Source organism: Eptesicus fuscus, chromosome 11 (genome assembly GCF_027574615.1).
Source record: "Eptesicus fuscus isolate TK198812 chromosome 11, DD_ASM_mEF_20220401, whole genome shotgun sequence".
NCBI lineage: Eukaryota > Metazoa > Chordata > Mammalia > Chiroptera > Vespertilionidae > Eptesicus > Eptesicus fuscus.
In genome coordinates this window covers 91,753,397-91,767,279 of record NC_072483.1, presented here as the reverse complement: position 1 = coordinate 91,767,279, position 13,883 = coordinate 91,753,397, and the positions used below count along the sequence as shown (strand labels likewise).

The following is a 13,883-nucleotide window of genomic DNA, read 5'->3' as shown; positions in this document are numbered from 1 at the left end:
ACATGCTAAGTTTTCAAATTATATTGTACTATTATCCATGCTGTTTAGGTTTTTACATCTCCAGTGTGACTACACATTTCTTCCCAACTCTGCATTCAGTGACATCTGCTGGTGGTAACAAACAATGTACCAATAAGATTTCCTAGAGGATTTTAAATGTGAGTTTAGGAGTGCAGAGAATTGTTAATAGAGATGAGGAAACTACTGCTTTCCAGTGGAGGAGGCAGTGATTATATAGACAAGGAAGTAAGAAGGTGGTAGGTCAGTGGGTCATTGGGAAAACAAAATGGTAGAAGAATGGTAACAGGAAACGGGAAATAAAGTGTGACTATATTGGTGTGCTCAGAAAGTATACTGTGATTGTTAAGTGGGAAGAAAGCTAACCTGGAAGTGAAGGTATTCCTAGGTCACAGATTATTTAATTGTCTATGATGATGATGACAGCAGCAAGATGGCACGGCTTGGATTCCCACACTGCACACGGAAGTGCCTGGGCTGTCAGAGGGAACTCGTGGGAGCACCGTGGGGTTCTTTGCATTTTCAAAGGGAACAGTGCTACGTGACATGCGTTGAACATGGCTTGAACTAGCTGTTCAAGTTATTAGCAGTTTCAACATTTGATAGTACTATATTTATTTTGATGATGTCATATATTTGCAAAGCTGGGTTTGGGGTGGCTGCAGGGATAAAAAACAAGTACCTCATGGAAATTAATGAAGAACAGGAAGTGAGGGTCGTGGTGCCAGGGTTTGAGAAGTTATGCAGTGCCCAATGGGTTTACGCATCCAATAAGTAATGGTGGTCATCCTATATAATAAAAGGCTAATATGCAAATTGTCCCCTTGGGAGTTCAACCGACCGGGGGTTCGACTGCTTGCTATGAGTGTGCTGACCACCAGGAGGCAGCGCGGAACAAAGGGAGGCCCCGGCCAGCAGCCAGAAGGAAGGCCCTGATCGGCCCTGATCGCAGGCCAGGCCTAGGGACCCTACCTGTGTACAAATTTCGTGCACCGGGCCTCTAGTTTAAGAATAGAATGAAAATGTTACTTTCTACGTCAATTTATATGTTCAAATGGCTACTGAATTGTTAAAACACAAATACTTTTTAAGTTGTTAGGACTCAACTTCTTACTGAAAAGAACTGTTTGGTGGTTTTATTGGTGGCTGTGGGGGTTCGTTTGTTTGTTTGCTTGTTGTGGCTTTTGAGGACCATGAAGAAATTGTGTAGACACTAAGGGGGCTGTGAACTGAATAGGAGCCTCTGGCTTCGACGTCAAACTCACCAAGAAGAAATGGGTGGAATTCTGGGTGCAGAGTACCACGAGACACAACCATAGTAAATGCAAAATAAATAAATAAATAAATAAATGTTGTATTGAACCTAGAAAGAGGGATTAAAGGTAAGAAGTTAAGTACGAGAGAAAGAATAATAAGTAATGGTGTGTAAAAGCAAAAGAATGGAAACAATCCAAATACCCTGAAACAGAAGGCTAACTGAATAAACTGTGGGACAACATATGATGTGCAACTTTGAGAGAAATAAAGAATATTGCTGCACACTACTGTGCAATGGTCTCCGAGATATTAAAGAAAATCAAACTGGAGGAAAGTATTTATTTTATATCATCATTTATCTAAAAACAGTGTAGGACATAAATATTTACCTAAACCTTTGCTTATTTTTTAATTCCTAGAAGGAATAGACCAGGAGAATCAAGGAAATTCTACCATTTGGATCTCAGCAAGGCAAATGGTTGACTCTAGAGAAGAGGAATTATGGATTCCACATACAGAGACCAGTTAGGGAGAGCCAGTCATCCAACAAATATTTAATGAGCTCCTACTGTGTGTCAGACTCTCGGAATACAATGAAGGAAAGACTCCCAATTGCGGAAGGTAGGCACACAGACAAATAATAAATACAAGGAAATAGGCAAACTGAACAGACAGAATGCTCAGGACGAGGGTGGGGGAGGGGGCTCACTACCTCTCAGGGTGGGTACCGAGGCGCTAAGGCAGGCTTAGCATTGCCCTTTATTTGTTTCTTGTCCCTCGTACAGCAGACATTACCCTACCACTCAGCCGGGGCTCGGCCTCAGGACCCTTTCTGCACTGCACTCCAGGCACCTGCCATCTACCAGGGTCGGTCATAACACCGGGTCATGTTGCCAACCTGGTTTTAGAGTCTGATGATCCACGGCAAAGGGTGAAGGACTCAATTTTATGCACATCTAAAAAACTGAAGAAGGATAAATTAGCTAATTGTACAGTTGGCCGTGGAACAACACGGATTTGAACTGCCTGGGTCCACGTATATGCAAATTCTTTTCAATAAATACTGTAAATTTGTAAAAATAAATAAATATAACAGGAAAAAATAAATAGAGCCCGGCCAATGTGGCTCAGTGGTTGAGCATCAACCTATGAACCAGGAGGTCGAGGTTCAATTCCTGGTCAGGGCACATGGCGGGGTTTTGGGTTCCATCCCCAGAAGGGGGCGTGCTAGAGGCAACCAATCAATAATTCTCTCTCATCATTGATGTTTCTCTCTCTCCTGTCTCTTCCTCTCTGAAATTGATAAAAAACATAGTAAATGTACCAGAGCTTTAAAAATATATGTAAATAGTTTTAAAAATAAATAGAAATTTTAAAAGCAATTATATGATTAGACTTCAAGCTTCCTTTTAAGTTGTGGAAAGCCCAACAGATGGTCGTCCAGAACAACAAAAAATGGATGATCTACAAAATCACAACTTCTCCTGCACTCACTGGAGAACTGAGATCACAGGGTCACAAACTAAGTCAAAATATAAAGGAAGTCAGCCCTGGCTGGTGTGGCTCAGTGGCTGAGCACTGGCCGGCGGACTGAAGGGTCCCAGGTTCGATTCTGGCCAAGGGCTCGTGCTGGGGTTGCTGGCTGGATCCCCAGTAGGGGACGTGCAGGGGGCAGCCGATCCATGATTCTCTCTCATCATGCTTCTATCTCTCTTCCGCTCGGAAACCAATAAGGATACATTTAAAACCCATACTGTATGTCTAAGGGACACTTCCTCCTGGGACGGCTCCACCGGACGCCACAGAAGCTGGGAGGGAAACTCGGCTAAATCAGCCCCTGACGTTTTGAAGTTGGACGTGAACCGGTGTGAGAGGACAGGACCGGTGGGAACCACACACACAGGGGAGCCCCGGGTGCTCAGGGGAGCCAGGGCAGGAGGTCCGAGCCAGCCGCCCTCGCCGTGCACACCCGGGACGGGGACCAGCTCCCCGAGGGACCCAGACAGAGCCCGCGGAGCACCGCACACCGGACAGTCCTCGGCGGCTAAAGAAATGGAGATAACGGGCTCCAACAAGGAAACGGCGGCACAGAGGACGCCACCGGCAAGTCCTCTGCCGTGTGAACAGAAGAAATACTATTAACTCACACACTTCTCACGAACACGGAGAGGGCCCTGGCCGGTGTGGCTCAGTGGACAGAGTGTCTGCCTGCGGACTCAAGGGTCCCGGGTTCGATTCCGGTCAAGGGCATGGACCTTGGTTGCGGGCACATCCCCAGTAGGGGCGTGTGCAGGAGGCAGCTGATCGATGTTTCTAACTCTCTGTCCCTCTCCCTTCCTCTCTGTAAAAAATCAATAATATCTATATCTATATATAGATATAGATAGATAGATATAAAGAAACACACACACACACACACACACACACACGTGAAGAAACACATCCCAACTGACTGTATGAAGCCACTACCCTGACACCAAAATCCAAAAAAAAGACGTTGCAAGAAAATAAAGCCCCCAAACCAGCCCGGACCTCTTGCCCGTCCCCAGGTTTTGGGTAACTTTCCCCAGAGGAGCGCTAGTGCACATGGTGTGGGAGGCACTGAACTAAAAAGTTACTCCTTTATCTGAGGTTCCCATTCAGCCGGGCATCACTCTGGGGCGGCACCAATCTGGGGGGGCATCCATTTTTAACCCTGAGACCAAACCAACAAACAGTGACCAGGTGGGTGCAGCTCCGCCCCAGCAACCGCTCTCTGGAGTGACTGAGAAGTCCCCTCTCCCCGAGCTGCCCCCTGGGGGCGCCCACACTCACGGTCTCGGGGCGCGGGGAGCGGGTCACAGCGCGCTTCTCCGCGGCTCCGCCAGGGGCCGCTCCCACCTCACCGCCCGGCTCCGGCTCCGGCTCCGGCTCGCGCGCCCGGAGCAGCAGTGCGCACGCGCCGGCCCGCGCCCACGCCAGACCCGAACTGCGCAGGCGTCCCAGCGAGCGCGCAGGCGCCGTCGGAGGGGCTCCGGCCCGGGAGCGGAGGTGGGCGGGGCCGGGGCGCGTGTCCGCGCGGGCCCTGGGGCTGCGGGCGGCGTGCTCCATGGAGGTGCCCGTCCGGGAGTCCCGCCCCGAGGACGGCGCGGGCCCGGCTGCCCCCGGCAGAGGGGACCTGAGCAGCAGGGTGAGTGCGGGCGGCGCGGGAGGGCCCGGGGCTGGGGGGCGGGCGCCAGGGCCCCGCGCAGGCCCGCCGCGCAGCACGGCCCGGTCCCGGCTGGCCCAGCGCCTCGCTCCTTTGGAAGATCATTTCCGAGGAAGGGGGGGCGGGGAGACACATCCACGGAGAGGGAGACTCACGGGTGGGCTGCCTCCCGCGCGCCCCCCACCGGCGAGCCCGGAGCGGGATGGAGCCGTGACCTCCCGGTTCGGGGTCCGCGCTCCGCCCCGGAGCCAGCGGGAGGGGCAGCCTGCCCCTCTGGTTCCCGGCTCTGCGGGCTCCTGTGGGGGGGGGACCCCGAAACCCGCCACAGCCAGCCAACCGGCAGCGGGCGGAGATTTGGGTGGGAGGAAACTTGGAGAAACACGGCCCACCCCAGACGGGCCGCGGACGTTCTCCAGGCGGGAAAGCGGCACCTCCATCCCTCCAGGAACTCGGCGGCCACCCTGGCCGTCCACCCGGAAGTCCCACCCCTCTGCTGCTGAAGCTCCTGCCACATGTCCCTTCACCCATCACCGCACCCCCAGCACGGCACCCTCCCAGGCTCCCACGGGCCAAACAAGGAGTAAGTGGAAGTGGCCGCAAAACACAAAAGCTTCCATTTTCATCGAAACGTAGGTTTGTTTCCATAGAGACATGCGGAATGCAAAGGGCTGAAATAAGTGAGTCGTCGTTAACATAAAATAATATTTTAATAAAAATATTTTTTCTTTAACATTCACTTACCAGACACTGAATAACTGCACAAATTAATAAGTATATGCAAATAAACCTATTTTTCTTGTTCTCCGAAAGCGAAATATTTCCCGTTGCGCACACCAAACAAGTCAGTCCAAGACTAATGACATGGCCATTGGCTGCTAAAATATTCGCTGCTGGTGTTAGTGGAGAGAAATGGTGCACCTGAGAGTAAGGCACATAAAGGAAATGAATGCACATGACTATAGTAATCAGTCATTAGCGAACGTTGTAGTTCATTATTAATAATTATGTGTAACAGGATATTGTAAAAATTAAGTTATGAAATTTTTATTAAAATGTTTCTTACATACCCTTATATTGGCTGGGCCACAAAAATATTTGTTGTGGGCCGGAGTTTGACATGCCTGGTGTACACCCTTACCGGCCTTCACCAGCTGCCTCATCTACCGCCATCCTGAGCCCTCCAGGGCTCCTAACTGGTCTCTCATCCGTGTTACCTCCTTCCGGTCTGTTCTCCACCTTAGCCAGAGCAGTGATCCTAAAACACATAGCTGATTGTCACTCTTCTACCCAAAAGAAGGGGGAGGGGAGAGAGGAGCCAATATAATACCTTACCTGCCATTGACAGCCAAAACCTTTAAAAATGTATTGGAGTTGGGGATGGCTGTGGCCATTCAGGGATGGGACGCCCTGGATTCTTGGTTCTGTCCTGAACAAATTGTTCTATCTCAGGCAGGTCTCTGGTCCCCGTGTCGTTTCCTTGTTTCCTTGAAGTGAAGAGAAATGGATGTATACCTGCCATTTCTAAAGTGAATGGGAAAGCATTGTTCAAACACAGGTGTCAAGGTTGCACAAATTGGGTCTTGGAATTCAAGCCCATATAGTCAGTTATTATACTGGCTGTGAACTGGAGAGACAGGGAACACACTCCTGGGAGGGGTGAATTTTCAAAACCGCACAGGCCACGCTGATGACTCCATGGCAAGCCACTTACACTGGAGTGTGGCGGAGCCCTGGGGTATGTGAGGTCGGGCAGAGGTTGTCAGCGCGGTTTAGAGGTCATGTTCACAAAGTAGCCACCGTTACTGAAGAGCGTTAGAAAAAACCTTCCTTCCCACTTAGTGGGGCCCTTTCTCCTGCTAAGAAGTGAGGCCGCCTTCGCCTGCCAGCGCTGTGCTAGTCTTAAAGCAGAGATGGAGGGTGAGAGGTCTTACCGCCCCAGGTAGGGCATTTAGTGCTACTTGCTTGCTCCGAATGCCCAGCTGCACCATTTCGTGCATAAATCATGAGAAGCATTGGTATTGGGGGGGACGGGGGGGAGAGTAGCCGACGCTCCTCTTTGCATTTGCTAATCTTTATTTAAAAAGCTAAAACATAACTTAAAAGAAATCGTTTGAAAACGGGTGCATTTTGTCTGTTTTAAGCAAAGTGTATACACTGGCCTTGCTTGTGCCCATTACCAATACCAAACCCCGCGTCTGGACTCAGTGGGCTGGACAGCACTTGGCGAGTGCAATGCTGTGTCCTCTGCACCTCCCACAGCCGCCGCTGAGAAGACTGTCCCACAGGCTGGCCATCTGGGCAATCAGCCCAGTTAGCCCATTGTCCCATCTCTACTTCTAATGAGCCCCCAGGGAGCGGACTTTGATTTAAGAAGTTTTTCTTTATCTCAATAGATTAAAGAACAAAAAATTGTTGTGGATGAACTTTCTAACCTGAAGAAGAACCGGGTGAGTATTAAAGGGGAGCGGGCCTAAGCCGTCAGTCAGACATCCCCTGAGGGTTCCCAGACTGCGAGGGCACAGGCCAGGCTAAGGGACCCCACACACACACACACCCCAGTGCATGAATTTAGTGCACCGGGACTCTAGGTGATTTATAATAGTTAAAAGTTGGTAACACCTTAAATAAACTAATATGTTTTACCCATACAGTAATTTTGTAAAAGAACACATATAAGAAAAATGTTCTCAATATATTGTTCATTGACAAAAGCAAGTTAGAAATCTGTAGTTATAGGAGCCTGTTTTTGTTAAAGAAAAATGGTATATGCAGAGAAAAAAGCATTTCACCTCAAAGTTAATGGTAGCAATGGCAGGATAATGAGTAACTTTGTTTATTATTATGTGACGGTACTGTTCTGAATGTTACTGAAATTCAAGAATAAGTAATGACAGGGTTCAGAGTTTTAACATCTGCTGCTTTTTAGATCAAATCGTAATATTGGCCTAAATTGTGTTTTGCAGAAAGTATACAGGCAGCAACAGAACAGCAACATATTCTTTCTTGCCGACCGAACCGAAATGCTTTCTGAAAGCAAAAGTAAGTTTTTTGTCATATTATATGGAAATGCACAGGATATAGGCTTTCTGTAGAATTTCATGGCAGTGCCTAAAATGTCCTCTCTGCATCTGAATGTTGAAGTATTTATCTAAAGATTGGGCGATGGTACACCTGTTAATAAAGTCAGTGCAGTGGTTTGGTTTTCTTCAAGTTAGCCTTCCAAAGATGAGCTTATGGTAAAGATAAAATCAGGTAGAAATACAAGGATGTGTTAGACAGCACTGATTACTGACATGTGCTTTAGAGTTTGAGATGATCTAGATAGAAACTATTCTACCACTTTCCAAAACCTTTGTCATTTCGCATGAATTACTTTGAGCCTCCACAGTCCGGTGGGATTTAAATGAGATGGTCTAGGTAAAGTGCATAGCCCAGCGCCTGGGCCAAAATAAGCATTTAACGTACAGAAACTAGTTTCCTAAGAGGGTAACATTCATCGTGAGAAGCCTGTTGTAAACTGTTAATTTGCACTAACACGCTGCATTGTACTCAAATGGTTTGATCTTAGTAATTGTCATCCTGCGAATTACTAGGTTTATTTATTTTACTTAATATTCTTCTCCATTCCCCCCACAGATATATTGGATGAGCTGAAAAAAGAATACCAAGAAATAGAAAACTCAGAGAAGACCAAGATCAGGAAATAGTCCACCTGAATTCACGTAACCATGTGTGGCATTTGTTGTTCTGTCAGCTTTTCTCTTGAACATTTCAACAAAGATTTGAAAGAGGATTTGCTGTGTAACCTTCAACGACGGGGACCCGATAGTAGCAGACAGTTGGTAAGGTTGGATGCTGACTACCAGTGTCTGTTTTCGGGTCACGTCCTTCACCTGAGAGGGGCGTTGACTGCCCAGCCGCTGGAAGGTGAGAGGGGCGACGTGTTCCTGTGGAATGGAGAAGTCTTCAGCGGAGTGCAGGTGGAAGCCGAAGAGAATGACGCTCAGATAATGTTTAACTGTCTCTCCTCGTGTCAGGATGAGTCTGACGTTTTGTCGCTCTTCTCGGAAGTTCAGGGTCCTTGGTCTTTTATTTATTACCAAGCGTCTCACCACCACCTGTGGTTTGGGAGGGATTTCTTTGGCCGCCGGAGCTTGCTGTGGCATTTTAGTAACTTGGGCATGAGTTTCTGCCTCTCTTCAGTTGGCTCCCACACATCGGAAGTGGCCAACCAATGGCGAGAAGTTCCAGCATCTGGAATTTTCAGAATCGATCTCAAATCTACTTCCATCTGCAAATCTGTGGTTTTAAAACTGTATCCGTGGAGATCCATTTCTAAGGAGAACGTTACCAGAGAATGTGACGATCGCCTGGCTCGGGCGTCAGCCAGCCTGCCACCGTTCGTATCCGTGGCAGCAAACGAAGCCACGCTGTGTCTGAGAGAGCCTGTGGCTCCTCTCAATGTGATGCTGCCACCAGCTCCAGCTGCTGCTGCCCGCGCTGGCGTTTCCAGCTGCCCGCCCGCCGGGGAGACACTGCGGGCCTTGCTGACGGACGGGCACACGCAGGAGGTGGTGGGGCAGCTCATCGCTGTCCTGAGCAGCGCAGTCAGGAAGCGAGTCTCGTGTTTGCCTCGGGAGGGAGACCTGCCCCCGAGCGCGGTTTTGGAACCTCGTGACCGGAAAGCAAAGGTTGCAATCCTGTTCTCTGGGGGTGTTGACTCCATGGTCATTGCAGCCCTTGCTGACCGTCACGTTCCTTTAGATGAACCCATTGACCTGCTGAACGTGGCTTTCATGACTAAAGAAAAGGCCACCCCAGCCAGTTCTAGCAACAAAGGGAGAAAACAGGGAAATGGTGAAATGCCGTCTGAGGAGTCAACTCCAGATGCTGCTGCCGGTCCTGGAAAGTGGGCCGGTGCCCCCGACCGAGCCACGGGCCGAGCGGGCCTGAAGGAGCTGCAAGCCGCTAGCCCGGCCCGGGCGTGGAATCTGGTCGAAATTAACGTTTCTCTGGAAGAACTGCAGGAGCTGAGGAGAGCTCACATACGCCACCTGGTCCAGCCCTCGGACACGGTGCTGGACGACAGCATCGGCTGTGCCGTCTGGTTCGCTGCCCGGGGAGCTGGCTGCCTCGTGGCCCCGGGGGGCGTGAGGCCGTATCGGAGCCAGGCAAAGGTGTGGCCCCATCTCTCCCCCCGTTTCTCGGCCCTGCTCTCGCCCTCGCAGCTTTTGGCATTCAGGGTGTAAAAATAAAGCAAATTTTAGTTGCATTTAAACTACAGCGCAATGCATAGGACTTTTTATAGTTTGGGCATATTTTACTATGTTAACGACTTTGTCTAGTGGTTCTTCTCTGACAACGTGATGGTTGAGGTGGTAACTTGAAGCTTTGCGTGTATCTTCCTCTCTGTACTGCGTGGTGATGGCAGCTCAGTGCGGGTTTCTTTAACCATCACAGGTCGTGCTGACGGGGATCGGGGCGGACGAGCAGCTCGCAGGCTACTCTCGCCATCGTGCCCGCTTTCAGACGCACGGCCTGGCGGGACTGAACAAGGAGATTGAGATGGAGCTGGCTCGGATCTCTTCTAGAAACCTTGGTCGTGATGACAGAGTGATTGGTGATCATGGAAAAGAGGCAAGGTAACCGGAGTCTGTGTGAGTTTGTAAAAACAATAGACTGTAGAGGGAGACTGGGTTCCTTGTTTTCCTTTGGAGACTGTCCAAGTGCATAACCGTGGCAACAATAATGTCGGGTTTATAGCAAACACAGCAGGAAGGGACGATGTGTCATTTGGTTGTGAAAAGAAGGAGAAATTTGTTCTGGTGGTTAATTTACTATGTGGCAGTTGACTACAAGGACACAGCATGCAGGAGCAGGTGTCCAAGCAAGCTTGTGGGGTTTGGAGCATCATAACACAGCCACTCTCAGACTTCCTCCTTGTCTCTCTCTCACTCCTTTCTTGCTTTCACGGGGCTCTGGTTTCCTTTATACCTTTGTCATTCTCACATTGCCAGTTCTGACACATGTGAAATTTTGACCACTATGTCATTATTCTAATCATCTTCAAGTTTTCATTATAAAGAGAGAATGCCACAATACAAAGTCTGTAAAATGTTTTCCTTTTGAAGGGTGTATGTGTGTGAGAGAGAGAGAGAAGAGAGAGAGAGAGAGAGAGAGAGAGAGAGATAAGAAAAATAGTACCCTCAAAAATTTTATACTATAAATTTTAATATAGTGAATAAAATGCAGAAGTAATTATAACAGGTTGATTTTATTTTTTAATAGTGTTGTATTTATCTATCTATTCTAGATTTCCTTTCCTGGATGAAAATGTTGTCTCCTTTCTAAATTCCCTACCAGTTTGGGAAAAGGCAAACTTGACTTTACCCCGAGGGACTGGCGAGAAACTGATTTTGCGTCTTGCAGCCATGGAACTCGGCCTCACAGCCTCTGCTCTGCTGCCGAAACGGGCCATGCAGTTTGGATCCAGAATTGCAAAACTGGAAAAGAGGAACGAAAAGGCATCTGATAAGTGTGGAAGGCTCCAAGTCATTTCCTTAGAAAACCTTTCCATTGGGAAGGAGACTAAAACACAATATCCACAATGTAATAACGTTCACTAAATAACAATTACATAAAAATAAAACACTGCTGCTCTATTATTGTATAATATGGTAATTTTAGAATTCACTGTGCAGCTTAACATAACCAATCTAGTCATATTGACAGACTACAGAAAGAATGATTATGCCTGAAAGAACAACTTAGAGGTTTTAAACCGATATTGCCATTGCTTTGAACCCTTCACGGAAATGCCCCACTGAACAAGGCAGCCTTCACTGACTTCATGTAGCTCCATCCAAACATAACTCGTTTGTTGTTGTCAGGGTCATGGTGTACACGGCGTACAGGGACCCTATTGACAGGTGAGAGAACTAAGGTTCAAACGCTGCTTGAGGTTCACATTCCTGAGCAATACGTGGTACTTCTGTTACGTCTCTTCAGGCAACTCACTTTCCCACTCAGACCCTTGACTCAAACATTCTCCTGTCCCACAAAGCCAACCCCCAGCTCCTTCACAGGCAGCCCGTCCCCAGGCCGAGAGCCGCCTCCGCCTTCCAACCCCAGGACTTGGACTCACTGCAGTGCCCTCTCCTTTCTCCCTCTCGCCTTTAGGAAGGGGAATGGCAGTCCCCCGTCAAAGGCTGGGCCTCCGCATCTCAGCCCTCCCTGCCCTTCAGGAGCTTCACGCTCCTCCCCCACGTTTTTAGCCTCCCCACTATTGGATCCTCTTCTCATTATCTAGAATATTCCAGCCTACAGCCATTTGAAATGCACGGCCCTGGACTTCCTCTTCCTTCCTTATCTCTCGCCTCCCACCCACACTCGCCCTCTCCACCTTTTCACTGGCTCACCACTCCAGTGCGACATCCACCCACATTTTTCAGCTGTGACCATACGAAGGTCACTGTTGGGGATCTGTCCCCAGTTAGGGCTGACACACTTTCTGGGATGGACATACTTTGATTCTTTCAATCAGAAAAATTAGGATACGTGTACAACAAACATTTCTGTCAAAGACTTTCACATGCCCTGAATTGATTCCCTGGTGAATGCAATGTTCAAACCAGATTTAGGTATTAACCTGAGTAGCTTTCCTCTCCACCTAAAGGCAGACAACTTCAGGTGTCTGACATTGAGCACTGATCTGACATTGCTCCATGTTGGGAGGGGGTAGACTAAGAGGTTGGCTCGAGCAGCCTAGAGGTGAGTGTGATAATCTTTATAATACTACAGTTCAGTACTGAAAGCAGCTGTCATTTATAGAGTTGCTGCACGTGCCAGGCGCTATTCTGTGAGCTTTACTGGATTAACAATCTAGTTGGTTGAACCTCTAGGGAGTCTCCAGGTCATCTGCTCCAGCAGGTCTCTGTGCATGTTTGTTTTGCTTGTTGGTGTGTTGTTTTTTCTTTAGTCCCCAGAGGGCCTGGTTGTTGACAGCCTTCTTGGTAATTAATCCCATAAACTCTGGGAAAAGTGCTACGTTAACCCTTACAGGAACAATCTTTCCCGAGATTTGAGACACTTGGAACAAACCATCTGGGTACCTGAACAAAAAACTTCTAGAGGAATTCACATTTTTGTTCACGCTTCATAATTGCAAACACACAAGTCTCATAAGGAATGATTTTTGACATCCCTTGCCCTGGAACAACAATCATGCATTTATTTACCTCCATAGCAGCCGTTAAGAAGAAACAGCAGGCCGAACATGGGGTCACTGGGGTTCAGCTCCGCCTCTCCAGGAGTGGGGTTTCTAGGCCAATCAGTCTGGCATTTCCTGGTCAGTGAGGCAAGCTGCCTGATGCGACCCCTGCCTTTCCCTACGGAAGCTGACCTTGCTTGAAATGATCCATCCTCTTCACCTTCCGTCTACCGGCAAAAACTCCGCAGAGCTTCCTTCTGTTTGCTAGATTGGATACTGCCAACCCAGAATCCATCAGTAATGCCAATAGGTTTTAAAATTTACTAGGTTGAATTTTGGGGCTTTAAAATAGCTAAACTATAAAGGCCCTGGCCAGATAACTCAGTTAAAGCATCATCCTGATATGCCAGGGTTCGATCCCTGGTCAGGGATCGTAGAGGAATCACCCAATGAATGCATAAATAAGTAGAACAAACCAACATTTCTCTCTCAAAATCAGTATATAAAGTTTTTAAAATCGCTAACATCTGATATAATTGGAGTAAGAAATTCTGCCCAGACACCTCCATGTTGCTAAGCTCAGTGGACAGTTTCCGTTCGCGTCTCCCTGGCCCTGGCAGCGAGGCTGGCCAGTCCCCGGTTCCTGAAACACTTCTCTTGGCTCCTGCCACCAATCCTGGCTTTGCTGCTGCCCTCCTGGCCACTTGCTCTTTGTCTGCTGACTGCACCCTCTCTACCTGACCTTTAAATAGCGGGTTCTCTGGGTCTCCATTCTGGGTTCTCAACTCTCTCCTCGCCCCTGGCGATTTCAGCCCTTCCCCCTGGCTTCAACTACCCAAACCTCCCAAATGTATCTATCTAACCCCCATGGCTACAGTTAGCCAGACCCGAGTGTGTCAGGCCTAGCTGACATCTCTACCTGGTTATGTCACAGGTGCATCAAGGTCAATATGTCCACAACCCAACTCTGAAATCTAGCGCTGACCGCCTGTTGCTCTGAACAACCTCACCTTCTTCTCAACATCCTATCCACAGGCCCCTCATTCCTTCTCAGGTCCACAGGCCCCATCCCCAGCGCCTCCGCTCTAGCCTCTCCCCGGCCTCTGCTGCCACCACCCGAGCCTATGCTTTTGGAATGAAGTTCAAAATCCTTAACTCAGCAGCCGCATGATCTGGCCCGCAGCTACCGCTGTGGCCTCACTTGGTGCCCAG

General features: G+C 48.7%; 2 protein-coding genes across 2 annotated transcripts; both read left to right on the top strand.

Annotated features, from left to right (window-relative positions):
- The first annotated feature begins 4,293 nt into the window (after positions 1-4,293).
- On the top strand, positions 4,294-8,169 carry ASDURF (ASNSD1 upstream open reading frame). The gene is made up of 4 exons (XM_054723564.1): positions 4,294-4,444; positions 6,856-6,909; positions 7,426-7,501; positions 8,099-8,169. The coding sequence occupies exons 1-4, from the start codon at positions 4,364-4,366 to the stop codon at positions 8,167-8,169; spliced, it is 282 nt and encodes a 93-aa protein (XP_054579539.1). The 5' UTR covers positions 4,294-4,363.
- Positions 8,170-8,190: 21 nt separating this feature from the next.
- On the top strand, positions 8,191-11,124 carry ASNSD1 (asparagine synthetase domain containing 1). The gene is made up of 3 exons (XM_008146572.3): positions 8,191-9,639; positions 9,923-10,104; positions 10,776-11,124. The coding sequence occupies exons 1-3, from the start codon at positions 8,191-8,193 to the stop codon at positions 11,086-11,088; spliced, it is 1,944 nt and encodes a 647-aa protein (XP_008144794.2). The 3' UTR covers positions 11,089-11,124.
- The last annotated feature ends 2,759 nt before the right edge of the window (positions 11,125-13,883 follow it).